At 41.7% G+C, this 15,635-nt stretch overlaps 1 protein-coding gene across 3 annotated transcripts in view; it reads right to left on the bottom strand.

Annotated features, from left to right (window-relative positions):
• Positions 1–15,635, bottom strand: part of PHF10 (PHD finger protein 10) — a 45,473-nt gene that overhangs the window by 12,853 nt on the left and 16,985 nt on the right. Inside the window, exons 6-10 of one of the 3 annotated variants that reach the window (XM_018559985.1) lie at positions 13,256–13,309; positions 13,018–13,167; positions 11,417–11,526; positions 9,100–9,259; positions 7,380–7,532 (exon numbers count right to left, since the gene is read on the bottom strand). In XM_018559985.1, the coding sequence (XP_018415487.1) occupies positions 7,380–7,532; positions 9,100–9,259; positions 11,417–11,526; positions 13,018–13,167; positions 13,256–13,309 (627 nt within the window). Of the gene's footprint in view, positions 1–7,379; positions 7,533–9,072; positions 9,260–11,416; positions 11,527–13,017; positions 13,168–13,255; positions 13,310–15,635 lie in introns of all 3 variants that reach the window. The other 2 variants (XM_018559986.1, XM_018559988.1) reach the window with 2 other exon arrangements.

Below are 15,635 nucleotides of genomic sequence, written 5' to 3'. Positions count from 1 at the left end.
ATATTGCCCCAAATCTCATGCAATCTACTATGTTACCAAGTCAGCACACACTGAAGAGAGCAATACAATTTCAGATAAACCAATTATCTGACATTTCAGAAGTTATATTCACACGATTAGTGGTGTCTTATGTTTGGAGTTCCACTTTCTCTTAAGTACACTTACATTTTTTCACTCAAAGTTTTAAACCTAAAGCTAATCTAAACCTAAAAACAAAAATACTAACTTGCAGCTTACCTACCAGGCCTTAGTTGTGGTGGCTGCAATATTTTTGTTGCCATTTACCTTTACATGGTAATCTTGCGCATAACACACTTCCTGTGCCTTTATGTCCCCATATACATTTTGTTTCTACACTGTATCTATGAGGGCAGCCATGGTTGTCACACAGCCTGGACATATCTACTTTTGTTCATCTCCATTACATGGTGGATTAAGACAAGTTGTTTACACAAGAAAAGAAAAATCTTGTTGTGCTTTCCAATTGTAGTGACAATAAAAAAAACCTGCATTTCTACCAAGGTCCACATTATCTGTACTTGTTGGAAATCGTCTCAATAAAGTGAAAACTAATGCAGTCACCACATCTTAGGACCGGGCAAGCTGCAATATATTAAATTTTTGTTTTTTTTTGGTTGGATACACTTTAACTCAATATCATACAGTATTTAAAGCTTGGGATTATTAGTATTCAGCACTGAGATCAGGTGCAGGGCACATTAAGTTAACGGAAATTTCTGGGAGTGAATGAAGTGCATGTTTACCACAGAGGGAAAAAAAAATGTTAATTGAGGGTCACAGGATGTCTTTTACCTTAAGGTTGCCCAAAAGCAGTCCAACTAAAGGGTAAACAACACAGCAGAAAATTATAAACAGGCCCAATAAAAACAACAAAGATCTGGGGATTGTCTACAGCTAAAGAGACGCCTGAAGCAGACATCAGATGAGGTTGTAAAATCCACCTGGTAGAACTTAGAGAACCGAAGACCAGGTGGCAGCTATGCAAATCAAAGAAACATTTGCTTAATGCCAAAAAGCCCAAGAACCATTCACAGATCTAGTAGAGTCTGCCTTGATAAGAAAGGATGGAACGTAATCCTTGAGACCACAAGCTTAAGCTATGGTCTCTCTGAGCAACTAGAGATGATGGTATGAGAAGCCAGTGTACCCTTACTGGAACCATCTGGGATGACAAATTTCTGTCCAGAACATCTGGTTCCTCCCTGATGTCTGATATATGCCCCAACCATGGCGTTGTGCGACTGCCTCCAGATCAGTCCAATGCTGCAGAGACAGGCAAATAGCCTAAAGCGTCACAATGTTGATCAGGGGGAAAAGTCCCCTGCCCAGGATTCCTCCCCAGCCTGTCAGGCTGGCATCCATCATAAGGATCTTCTTGAAGAAGCGAAGGACAAATGTCATAGATTCCAGAGCTGTATTTCTAAGCCACCAGGCCAGGCACAATATGGTCCTCAGTGGCCAAAAAAAAAATCAGTCTCTACAGGGACTTTACCCATGATGGCAGAATATTGCGTTGTAGAGGTTTGTGGCATTGGGCTAATGGAACCACCCAGAAGAAGGCTACCATCAGGCTCAAAACTCTCATGCAAAAGCCAAGAGTGAACCAACACCTGGACTGGAGAGCTCACATCTGAGATCAGAGAGTTAGTAGTTGCTACTGTGGAAGAATTTGTCTTGTCTGAGCAATGTTCTCAAATAGACCTAAATGACCTAAGACTGGAAACCACACTAGCAGAAGCAACAGGCTAATCCTCTAGTTTCCAAGTGGTGTGCCATCCATCAATTGTTGAAACAATCTCTTAACTAGGGAGTAATAGCAGTGCACTGAGATTCCACAGGGGCAAGCTGGTCATACAAAGAATGGAGCAACTCAGAATCATACAGAGTCTCAGTGGGTAAGCACTCAAAAGCAATGGGTAGATCAGATAAGCGCCTGCTCAAGCAAATCGGGTATGGCCTGTGTGGTCAGAGTGACCAAAGTCACTGTAGACGGGCAGCAGGAATGGATTCATGGTTGAAATTTCATGTTGCTCTTTGCAAGCAGGAGCAGCAGGGGGAAGATGCTACGTCTAGGCTATATAGTGCGAAAGAGCACAGAGCATGACATTGCACCCTGCAGAAAAAGTCAGTGCTTAGTCACACAGCATTAACTGACTGCAGTGGAAAACAATGGGAAATGGGAAATTTTAAAAGTACCCAGTGATCAATGTACTTAAGTTAACTCCCAGTGCCTGGCCCCGACTGGCTTACTTACAAAGTCTTTAGAAACAGGACAAGCACTGAGGCAATGCCAGTGGCACTGGATGTGGAAAAAAACTTTGCACATAACTTCTTACTAGAACAGATTCTGCAAAGTTCTCTACTCTGAATCCAGTGCCTGGAGGTCGCTTCCAGGCTATCCCTGCAGCATCCATAGCAGCGGGGTCTGGATGTGGCATTCCAAAAGTCAGGCTGAGAATGATTGTGCCAGGTAGCCACAATGAAAGACCAGCTCTAGAAGCCATATAGAAAAGAGTTGTGACTAAAGAAAATTATTGATGAGTAAGGGGGGGGAAAAAAAGGAAAAAAAAAAAAGGAGAAGGTTAGAAGTAGAAGTCCATCCTCTTCAGACACTACCAAAAAATGAGGCACGCTGGTAGTAGAAGGTGTTATCCTGTTCTGGCATACAGGTCTTTTGTTTGCAAGAAGTATAACCCGACTGCCTAGTGTTTTGTAGGCAGAAGTATAACCTGAAAGTGAAAGACTTACTGTGTCCCTCAATGGACAAAAAAGGAAAGAAGATTTGGAAACCCAACTAAAAACAAAACAATCTAAACCTCTACCATTAAAAGTTAAAAATATGTCAGGGCCAGGCTGCATAAGAAGGTGCAAAAAAGGTTATACAACTTGTAAAACCTGGACCTCAAAATACTTTCTGTCCATCATGAAACCTTTCCATGTCAGACTAGAAAACAAATTGAAAATAAGCTGCCTGAATGAAAAGCTGAACTCCAGGAAAGAAGCTAAAAAAGGAGAACTATGGGGAGAGTGAAATAAACTTATCCCCATAGTTAGAGCCAACGTGTGACACTGAGGTGGTCACGCGTCAGTTCTATAGATCAAGAACAGAGCAATCACATACCGCTAAATGCAGAGCTCCCGATCTTCTACCTGCAGAGAACAGTAATTGGCAGTCACCGCTCTCCACAGGAATTCCCCCTTCCCCTCTCCGTTCCTCCAGTACCGACTGGAGGAATGGACGGGGGGATAGGGCACGCACTGCTGGCTCTGCCTCTAGAGAGGCAGCTGTCAAATCAGGTGGCGGCTCACAGAAGGACATAGTACATGCCCTCCTGTTACCCTCATAGAACTTTGGCCAAAAAAAAGGTTGAGCCATAGTTCACTTTAAATAAACATTTAAACATTTAGAACAGTTTTACCTGCATTTCTGTTCAGCCACTCTTGTGATCCAGATACCTGCCAGAGAGGCTAGGCAGATCTTCAACTAGCACTGCAGCAGTAGTTCAGCTTGGTTAAGAATACAGGGCCAAAATACACTTACTGCCCGTTGGCTAGACAATGAATCATCAGAACATGAATGAGGCAATCAACCTGCCCTCTCCTGTCAGCAAGTTCACTGTCAGTATACAGGTGAAACTCGAATAATTAGAATATCGTGCAAAAGTAATTGCAGTAAGTGCTGCAAAAGGGGCCCAAACCAAGTACTGAGTACATATGCATGCTTGTACTTTTCAGAGGTCCGATATTGTTCTATGTACAATCCTTGTTTTATTGATTGCATGTAATAATCTACTTTTTTGAGGTTGTGGATTTGGGGTTTTCATGAGCTGTAAGCCATAATCATCACAATTATGACAAATCACAGCTTGAACTATCTTGCTTTGCATGTAATGAGTCTATCTCATATATTAGTTTCACCTTTTAAGTTGCATTAGTGAAATAAATGAACTTTGCACGATATTCTAATTATTCGAGTTTCACCTGTATGTGCATGCAGCAAAGCCTCATTGCTTCAAAGTGCTTGCCCTCCCTTTACTAATCCGAGTGCTGCTGTACAGGGTTATTACTGCTGTGCAAGGGAAAAAATTTAATAAAGCACATTTTATGTTTTTTTTAATGGACTTTACAACTGCATTATTTGCTGCATTTTATATCTGCCCGGAGTTTAGCTTTAAATATTTTTCCTCCGACCTAAAAAGCTGTCACAGTCATACAATTTGGACAACAATCGTTCTTCAATAGAAATACTTCATCTCCATTTTGCTAACAGTGAATCTGACAGGCTGATTAACAATTGCTACCTTAAGCTGCGTTTGCAGACACAAGTGGCTGAGAATTCTCAGGAGAAACAATGATCAGACCAGATAGAAAAAAAGACAGGCAGAGCAGGGAGCTGCATATGCGCCTCCTTTATACCTCGTCAAAAGTATAAACATGGATGTTCAGTCAAGCATTCATGTTTATGTTTAAAGCTGGCCATGTAGACATCTAAACATGGTAGAACAATGCCTGCATGTTCAACCGTCCTCTGATGTCTATGGCCAGCTTAAAGTGACACTAAACTCAGGAGTTTAATCTTAAAAATGCATTCAAGTACCTTAACTATTAACAAAAATGTATCTTATTTGTGTATCACTCGGCTGTAGAGCCTCAAATCATCCCTGAATTTGTGCGGACACTGTCCTCCCTTCTGGAGGGTGGATACCATTCTTCTCCTACTTTACAATACGCACAGGGACAATGGGGAACAAAAGTAGCCACCCTCCAGAAGGAAGGACAGTGTCGGCACAAATTCAGAGATGAGTTGAGGCTCTACAGCTGAATGATACACAACTAAGATACATTTTTGTTAATACTTAATGTACGTGAATGTATTTTTAAGATTTAACTTCGTGTCACTTTAAAACTTGGGAATAAAAAAAAAAAGCCTCAACACCCTAACAATACAGTCTCTCTGTTTTTATTGCCACAAAAAAAAAACTAAAATAAACAGCTATGATAAATTAAACAATGCAAATCAAAGTTTAAATGATGTAGTTAACTAATAAAAGTGAGTATTTTGCACAATAAATAAAACAAAAATGTGAGACAATCTGTAAATAATATAAACTGTCTCCTAACAATAGTACAACTGACAAAAGGTTTTCCAGTACATTTTGAAAGTTTGTATTTGTCAGCTACCTTGGACCTCTAAGGTTTGCAACAAGCAGACATCACAGCCTTGGGTTACTTGGAAATGGAGCTAAATGCTAGAGGAATATAGGATTACTGCTCCTAAAGCCAGATGGAATTAATTTCTAAACATAAATGCCTCATACACACAAGTGTCTGAAGAGAACACTAGGCATACTAGTAACTAATGCAATGAGGACCAATATTAGCACATGCAGGAGGACCAAAGCAGCCGAGAACTTTTGGAAAATCTTGGAAACTCTCAAAATGTAACAGACTACTGCAGGCTCTGAATAAAGTGGCCCATGGTTAGGAAAACAAGTTTCTGTTCTAACAGAAATAACTAGAAAACAACAACATATGTTAAGAACAAGAACTTCGACAATACAAAACAAAAAAAATGTACAAAATTAGTTTTCCTGCCCTTGTACTGCAGCTCTTAAGGTTTCACACTATGGTAGTGCGTTATCGAACGCGCAGTAATGTGTGTTAGGCTAAGGCAGCCTATTCATTTTGAATGGGTGGGCAACGCACCACAATAGGCATTTTAAAGGACGTGCACTTTCCTTTTTATTAAAAGGTAAAGTCCACTTTTTTGAAAATAATAATAATAAATGCAGACTTCTTCATAAAATAAAACAATTAGCATTTTTGTGCAATGGAGCCAGTAAAGCATTGCAACCTCAATTAGTGGATCGCGGGTGCAATGCTCTGTCTCCTGTAGACTCGCCCTGCTGTCCCAAGGTATGGACATTCAGTAACATGGATGGGAGAAAGAATGAATGGACTACAAGTGTAGTGATGTCGCTGCACTTGTATTTCATTGAGACATACAAGTCCCTCTACCCCAATGGTTGATGGGACTTGTAGCGTTTCCTTTCACAGATCTTGTCAAAGGATCTGTGAATGGATCATTCAGCTGTGTGAACGCAGCTATGCTAAATTCAAAAAAGAGCAGCGGACTGCGGGGAGAAGAGCCCACAATTGCAGAAATGTCATCATGCCATTGTAAAGAGCTTACGTATCATTGGATGCAAGTTATTTTGCTTTTCAAAAGGTGCATTTGTGCTAAATGTGAGTTCCATGAAACATTTATAATAATGATCTCACAAAAGAGGATTGTCTGCCCAAAACACATACAGATGCCTTCCCTTAACAAATAGAATATCAACTATACCACAGCTGATTGACTGCAACCACTGTTCAGCCGAGAATTTTCAGACTGGCTTCTTAGGGAGAAAAAAAGTCAACTGAGATACTAACAGGGCCATTATTTCCTTGCTGTGTAGCAAAGTGTTTTGAGGAACATACACACATACATACATACATACATACATAGGGAAAAGACATCAAGTTGTATAAAATTGCCTCTGGATCCCGTTTCTTAATGCATGTATAAGAGTAAAACACCTGTATAACATGGACGGGCCATCTAAAGTAAGATTTAGTGGCCGGTCGTTGACATGCATTTATATCAACAAGATGCCAGCTATAAATTGTTAGGTCCTTTGGCACCCTGGATCCTTTATGTTTTCCAGCTGCACAATAAAGAACTATTTGTTGAGCACACGACAATGCAGTAGAACGTCTTCCTATGACTGCAGAGTAGTTCTAAATTCTGCATGGCTTAGCAGAACACCGAATACCATGGTGAAGAAAATGTTCTGCTTTATGGTGACCTACAGTATTTATACCAGTATATTTCCACCAACAATTGTTACTAGAGCATCTTATCGCTGGCAATTTAGTGTTGCTGTGCTTCTGGGAGAAAATCAGAGCAGACATTAGTACCACAAGGTTTTGCAGCAAAACATTAAGTCTGGAATAATAACAAGAGACATTCACACCTGGGCTGGACTCTGTACTGAAAAAGTCCAGCAAGAATGAGTTCAGTAGCTACTCCAAAGAAAGGATTATTGAAAGGCCCCAAGTGAAGTAAAAGCACAGAGGGAAAAAATAAGCAAAACAGATGACAAGCGGGCAAGTATGTTTTGGAGCAAAGACAAAAAAAAAAAAAAGAAATCAATTATACAAGACAAGGGGGAAAAGTCAATTCAAATTGGGAAAAAGAAGATCAAAAAATTTAAGAAATGTAAAAGAAAAATTGAAATGTGAAAAGGCAAGAGCATTTGAAGGGAAAAAGGCTGGTCATTAAAGAAGCCGACTCATGGGCTTTTGTCTTCTACCTTGTACCCAGAGCTGGATTTGGACCCTACAGAACGTTTGGTGCTCTCCTTTTTGGGGGTTGATTTTTCTTTCGCTTTTGGCTTTGTCGGAAGAGTGTCCTCCTGAGCATTATGTGCATGTTCTCCATCAGACACGTTCCCAGATGAACTATCCTTAAAACACAAAAGAGCATATGAAAACAGTTAGCTAATCTGTATGCTGTTCAAACCAATTAGAGAACTATGAGGTGAGTGAAAATCACTCATCCTCATAGTTCGAGCCGAAGTGTGACAATGAAACTGTCACACGCCGGCTCAATAGATCGGCAAGTGAGCGAACGCATACCGTCGCTCGGTCACTTTGATTATCTCCCTGCAGAGAGCAGTTACCGTCAGTCACCGCTCCCTGCAGGGATTCCCCCCTCACCGCTCCGATCCTCCAGCGCTGACTGGAGGAATGGACGGGGAGGGGGCGGGTACAGCTGGCTCTGGCTCTAGATAGGCAGAGCCCGCTGTCACTCACACAGCTGGGTGGATCTCAACAGTAACGTTGGGATCCGTCCCGGCTGTGGCGGTCTCAGTATACCACGAGCGTTCGCTAGCGATATTCTGAGCTTTGGGTCACGGGAGGAGGTTACAATATGTCCTCCCGTGACCCTTAAGAGAACTATGGGGGAAACACTTACCCCCTAGTTCTCTTTTAAACCGATTCAATGTTTTTGAATTTGAGAAAACAGTGGTGCCATTTTCAGAAACCCTTGACAGAGTTCACCTCTGAAAGAATCATCAGGGTACAGATTGGTGCAAACACAAACAGAAGAACCCCCCTGCAGTCAGAAATGTAAACAAAATGAAAGCGTTCTCCACCACTTAGAAGGAATTTTCCTCACTGCCTGCATGTACTTCTTCACTTGAGAGGCGCCATCCCAGGATACACATGAAACAAAATTGTGTTTTTAGTAGGGATGCGCACCCATACCAGTTTTTCACTTCCCTTGCGACACTGCGAGGCAGCCTGGCGTCCTGAACAGTCAGTGCGCCGGGAGGTGAGTAATGACGTGCTGCCCAGATTCCCGATTGTCTAGGAAGCCGGCTTCACCTATTCTTAGGCAGCCTGGCTTCCTGACCAATCAGGAAGCCCGGAGGCGGGTCATGACGTGCCACCTGGCTTCCTGGTTGTCTAGGAAGCCGGTATCAATTATTGCTAGACAACCTGGCTTCCTGATCAATCAGGAAGCCGGGAAGCACGTCATGACCCTCCCGCCCGCCTTCCAGATTGATCAGGAAGCCAAGATGCCTAGCAATAAGTGAAGCCGGCTTCCTAAATAAATTATCATGACCTGCCTCACGGCTTCCTGATTGGCTAGGAAGCTAGCTTCACTTGTTGCTAGGCAGCCTGGCTTCCTGACCAATCAGGAAGCCGGAAGGCGGGTAATGACGTGCCGCCCAGGTTGCTGATGGTCTAGGAAGCAGACTCCATGCTCCCTCGTGCACTGTGTTCCGGTATCAGGGGTAAGTATCTGAGCATTTGGGCGAGTACGAGTACTCACCCAAATACTCAGTATCGGCACCGATACTAGTATCAGTATAGCCCTAGTTTTTAAGCCTGCTTTATTGAGGACAGTGCCCTCTATCATCTTCTGTACAATGTGTTGAGACCTTAGAATGTACACACTATAAAACTATTCTAATCATTAAATCTGCATTCTTGCACTTGGATACGGAGGGAGGACGGACTTACCGAGGAACCTTTGACTTTTTTCTTCTCAGTGCGTCCTTCATCAACCTCATCAGAATCACCATCACTGTCAAGCGCCAACACTTCAGGATCAAGAGGGTCTAGTGGAGGCTCATACAAAGCTGTGTTTAATGGCAAGTACCGAAGTTCATTGGGGGAATACCTGCAAAATAATAGAATTTGTGCATATAGTGTTTCACACAAGTTATTTGATAAGTTATAATGGAAAATACTTTCGGAATTTGCTCTACTCCTCACAGCAACCTTAGGTGCGCCAGTACCGTACGAACAGCATTAGCTCAGTTATAGACTGGACGGAAGTTTTAAAAATAAATCTGTTAATGTCTTCTAAAAAAACACTGAGGCTCCAACCTATAAAAATCCCCAAAGTGTGAATTACTACCTCTGACAGTTGTCCCTATTGAAAGCTTTTGCCCCTACTCTTGTTTAGGTGGCAATTTAAATTTTTTAAGATGCTGCTTAATTTCTGTTTTAAAGACAATGGTCACTAAGCATTAATTGATGCCGGCATCCTAGACAATCAGGAATAAATCGAAATACCCAATGGGTCCACACACAGCAATAATAATAACCCTTCCCACTGTATCCAAATCTAGAAAATAAAATTGAGCTGGAGTTCTACTTACTTTATGTAAAAGTAAACCTTAAAATGCAGCTTAAATCATGTGGAGAGTAGATAGGTGGTAGGAACTGGAGAGGGCTTTATTTCCTAAACCCATCAGAATGTTATTTGACTGCTCAAAACAGAGAGGAGCATGGTACGTAGGAGCAGGAGAAGGTGGACAGTCTCCCACCCCTTTCAGTACTACAGGTTACTTTACAGTATAGCCCTTCCTGCACTTTATCCTATTTTCACTACGCATGACTATTGAGAGGACTCATTGCTCACTGGGGTCAAGTCCCCTCCATGGTTGTCTACGTTTAGCTAGTTGGTTCACAATACAAGTTTTTTTTAGAAAAGCCAAACTCACAGTGGTGGCGTGTGTAGGAAATAACTGAATACGCTACAAACTGTTAGTCTTTATTATATATTATATTATTATTATTGTTAATATACATTATATTATTGTTCTGTAATGCGCAATGACGCCCACAGATTAGACTCAGCCGGCAAAAGGGAATATATATTCCTGCAGGTCTGGTTGTTTTTCCAACCAATTTCAGATATACTGTGATCGGTAAGGATATTTCAAATGGTATGTAAATGCATGGGGGATATGTGCACTGCTATTTTACTGGTTACCCTATATTGTCTTTAGAGTCCTTCTCTTATGCTGCCTCTGTATCTGTTATGTCTCTGCTATAATGCACTTGCGGTATACACGGTATACTGAGATGCCGCAGCTGAAACGGATCCCGACAAATTATGTCTGGATCCACCCAGCTGCATGAGTGACAGCTGGCTCTGCCTATCTAGAGGCAGAGCCAGCTGTACCCGCCCCCTCCCCCGTCCGCTCCGCCAGTCAGCGCTGGAGGATCGGACAGGGGAGGGGGGAATCCAGTTACTCCCCTGTCACGGATATCTGGCGCAGGTATGTGTTCGCTCACTTCCCGATCTACTGAGCCGACCTGTGACAGTTTCATTGTCACAGGTCGGCTAGAACTATGAGGATGAGTGAAAATCACTCACCTCATAGTTCTCCTTTAACGTAAATATGAGAAATGGACGAGCTGCTACTGCGGACCTATTAAAAGTATTTCAGCCACGCAGCTAGCATCTCTAAATCAACACCTTGCAGCAAACATGAAGATTAGAAAGTCAAAGTAAATGGAAACTGCATATTTCTTGTTCCAGGTCAGTGAGCCTGAATGCATTAAAGGGTACTAAATCAGCCTGACAGTCGGCAACAAGTATTTTCAGTAAAGGTCAAGAATGGCAGTCTCCATATTCCCTCAATAACGGTTTACTTTAATAGGGTTATTCACAAAAGGGTGAAGAGTTTGGAGAAGGCAGGAGAAGTGAACAATCTAGGCCTAAATACTGATTTGGAAGAATTCTCCAATTCAGCTCACTTTCCAGTTCAGCTATGTTGTCCTAGATTGTTCACTTCTCCTGCCTTCTCCAAACTCTTCACCCTTTAGTGAATAGCACTGTAAGTGTGGGCTAGAGCTGAATGGCCTTAGAATGGCCAAATAATAAAGTGTTGGAAAAAAGCAGGGGCAGGAACCTCAAAACTATTACAGTGTTTCGATTTTACTGCACCTTTCTCATATGTTAGTACCGTGTTTAGCAATTTGGTAGTGTTAATACAAATGCAATTATACTAAACATGGCATCTATAAAACAGGAAATACAGACCTTTTGTAATATTCTTGGAACTGTCCAGGTATGAGGGAAACCGGATAAGGACTGACTTTCGTGATTTCAGTAGGAAGGATTTTGTACTTTCCCTGAGGTACCTGTATGACCTATGAATTGGTTAACCACAAAAAAAAAAACACAACAACATTAAAATAGGTTGCCAGTGCCTTCAAAATAAACAATCAAAACATTACAAATAGCCAAGAATCCTCAGTACATATACATAAAATATTCAGCAAACTGTCATTTTGAAAAGTAATTGGATAAGGTAGTAGGCTGCCTTTTAGCTCTGGTTGATGGTATCTTTTGCAAATATTTGTGGCAATAGAATGAAAAAGTAGTCAGGCAACTAGCATTTTCCAGAGCTTAGCAACAGCCAGTGGCGAAGCTAGACATTCCGTCACCCGGGGCAAAGACTCAGTGTTTCCAATTAAGCAAAATCTCCAATTCCTCTTAGTGTGCATGCCCGACAGCATACCACTAAACCAGGAGGATTACTATACCATAGCATTACTATACCATATACTCCTGCTGGCAAATTCCCTTAAGTGGCGTAATTTGAGATTTCGATGAATTGCATGTGTACACGTGAAAAACCGCACTGAATTACGAACGCGCAGGTATGAAATGGAGCCTTATGTGTTCCTAAGTGCTCCTGCTGACCTCCATTTCAATACTTTTCCCTGTTGTGATGTAGGGTTGAAGGAATGTACCAGTGACCACGCAGAGGCGCGGGGGAACAACAGCCTCAGAAATGTCTGTTCCTGCAGAAGAGTTCAGAGTTGGATGCGTAAGCAGTGGGTGGGCATCTGTCAGAGTGCATGCGAGCTCTGTCAATATTACCTGCTGACAGCTCACCCTCAGGCCATGCCCGCTCCAGCTGCTCTCTGTCCAACACCGCTCCTGGACACCTCTTCCCCAGCGCCCTCAGGTGCAGAGCTGGCCTTGGCAGTGCCTGCAGAGCGGCGGAGGGAGCAGTGCCGCTTATAACATTAATAGTTTTCTCCCCTGGTTCCGCCACTTACCCTGCCAGGAGCGCCCCTCCTGGTGCGGCATCCGGGCACCCCCTAGTTTCGGCACTGGCAACAGCAGTCCCATATTTCTCTTAAGAAATGTTTCCTTTAATACCGAGAGATGCCAGAAAAAGGGGAGCAGCATTTAGAACGGATGATCTCTATACAAGTGTATATTTCCTGTACACCTGGAAACTAAACTAAAGCAGTGAGGAATCATAGAAAAAACAAAACAGTATGCTGTGTTTTATAGAGCGATAGAGTGGGTTTGTTAGCCAATGTTTTACATAAATGCAAAAGAGAGCAAACCTGGAAAACAATTGTTAAAGAAAATAAGGGGCTGCCATTGCAGATACCAGTTTGAAAATGATAGCTGCCCGGTTACTATGCATCAATACTTCCTGTAATGGACTGGAACCATTAAGCAGCAACTGAAAACAGAACTCCTGATCTGCATGCTTATTCCAGAACAGCATTATAAAAACAGCCATACATCTAGCATTTTTATAGGTAAGAAATGGTCATCTACATGTTCCTCCAAGTACAGGTTAATTTTAATGTGGTCGATCAAATGCTCTGTCTTACGTGAGTCTGCAAGTCAAAATACGCTCTTCTCTCTTCCATCCTTTCACGGTTTAAATTGCTGTTGAATTCAGCCGCTTTTTTGGCAGCTTTCTTGATGTACTCTGGAACTTTGCTTGCTTCCACTTTCTGTGTGTTTTGTTGCTGCTGTTGCTGTAAAAACAGAATATTCTAGTTAGAGATTACAGGCAAGTCATGTAGTCTAATATTAAAGAATATTTGACATTAAAACTGCGTTTACTTTCCCTGTTTGCTCCTGATCACATACGTCATTCTGATTATCTTCAGTAGTCATCTGTTGCAGAAAAATATTGGTATAAAAGCAGTTTGTGCTGTGGTTCTTAAAAAGCTACTTTATGTATTCTTCAAACCCAACACCACTATATTGAGCAACCGGAATAAAAAAATTAAAAAAAAATTTGTAAAATTGAATACAGCCGAACAGCATTTCTTGTACTGTAACATGTTTTACAGTAGAGGTCTGTAACCATATGACTATGGCAGACTGACTTAAAAGCTGCCTCAAGGAACTTTGTAATAGTTTGTAAAAGCAAAGTTATTTAGTTTTTTAACTAAAACCTATTAATGCTGTCTCAATTTCTGTAGTTTCAAGGGTTGCTGAATTTATATACATTGATGTCCTAAAGTAGACATCTGTTTAAAGGGTCACAGAACCAATAGTAGCCATGTTTTGTGTGTGCCTGCCCACCGATTGAACTATTATGACTGACACAGAAGCCAAGGTTCACGATATCTCTCTCTCTCTCTTTTTATGGGACTTTGAAGGTGTTGCAACCACATTCTGATTCTTTACCTGTAAAGATGTCACAACCACATTCTTTAAAGTCCCATAGAAAAAGTTTTTGGTTTTGGAAACTTGAATCTGATAGTTCTGCCACTGACTCCAATCTGTAGAGGGACTCTCAGCAATACACTCTATAGCAATGCAGAACAGCACCAGCTATAGAGGACTACAAATCCCAGCAATACAGAATAATGTCATCAGCTACAGACGACTACAAATCCCAGCAATACATTATACAGCAATGCAGAATAATAGTATTTTTTTTGCATTGCTGTATAATGTACTGCTGGGATTTTTATGCATAATATATTTATTACACACATAGATATGAAGAGTTTAATAGTTACCAAGACAAGATGCTGCTATATACAGGTATGTATGTATAGAAAATGTTCACAGAAAGGAGTGTTAGAGCTCTCTTTTTCTGACTTTCCTGGTTACAACAGCTTAGACAACTCCTGTATCAGGGCACAGGTAGAAGAATAGCATAAACACCAAACTTTTCGGTCTGTGCCAGTGGACAATGAGAGTCCTGAGGGCGGTTCAATCATGCGCGCACATCCAGCTTTTTCAGAAGTCTATGGCCAGTCTAACTACTAATGTGATGCTGCAGGCTAAGCAATTTGAGTGTCGTAGGTGCCAAGCGATAGCAGTATAGGCCAATATAACTACCCTTCTTGTGACAACCTGTGGGTTGAGTTTCATTGGGTCAGAACTTATCCCAAAAGGACTTGTACATATGTAGCAGAAGAGGTTTGTCAACAAGGCACCACTTAGTTTCTACAGCTATCACAGTAAGGAATTGACTCACAATTGGCACAGAAAGAAAACAAAAAAGAAACAAAACACGGACAAAAACCAAACACAGGATTCAGGGAATTTGGCTATGTGCTGTATATTTAACAAGAAGTATACAGTAGTTAAAAAGGACAACTATTCTTTTAACATAATATCACTCCTAACGCTGTCTTTTCATGCATTCTTTTTTTTTTTCCTTGTACCTGTTAAATATGCTAAAGAAACTGTATATAGACAGTTGCAAATTATGTCTCCCACAGGAAAGTGCATTAGCATTTTTAATATAAGCAGGGACAACAGCAGAACATTTTTAGAACAGCCCCAGGATTACCCCTCCTCTACCTATCCCCCTTCTTATAGCAAGTGGTACCAAGAGTATAAACAAACAGAGTGGTGGGATCTATGTCCCTCAATGGACTCCAAGAAAAGGATTTTGCAGCAAGTACTGAGGGCCACAGGAATTAAGATACTGTCAGGACATCTAAAACAAAGCGACAACTACTTACAGGCCAGAAGAAGGGAACTAGGGATTGCCTGCGGCCCAGGAGCCACCTAAAGGACCAACACCCGAATCTGAACCAACAAGCTTACCAGATAGGAGAAGCTACCAACACGAACAGGGGGAGGGCACATAGAATAAACATGATGGTAAGTAGAAAGGTCACCCACCATGAAGAGACCACTCCATTAAAAAAATTCCATAAAAGGAAAAAAAGACCCACAACCTGATGTGGTCTACAAAGAATGGAAAGAACCCCTAGAAGGAACCGGTCCCAAGATAGAACCTAGGAGAAAACAGGTCCAGGTGAGAAAGAATAGCCAATCTACATGGAGAGAGAGAGAGATACAGAGCTTTTACACCACTGACACTCTAGGATCACAGAGAAGAAACTCCATAGCTAAAGAGGTTGTACGGCCAGAAGACCAATCTCGCTAGGTGAGACTTAACAGGAAAAACCTTGTATCAGCAAACAGACGATAGCTTAGAAGGTGTATGAAGTTACTCATGAGTTTGCCA

This window comes from Nanorana parkeri, unplaced genomic scaffold (assembly GCF_000935625.1).
Source record: "Nanorana parkeri isolate BGI_ZX_2015 unplaced genomic scaffold, ASM93562v1 scaffold424, whole genome shotgun sequence".
In the NCBI taxonomy this organism is placed as follows: Eukaryota; Metazoa; Chordata; class Amphibia; order Anura; family Dicroglossidae; genus Nanorana; species Nanorana parkeri.
This window is presented reverse-complemented; position numbering and strand designations above follow the sequence as displayed.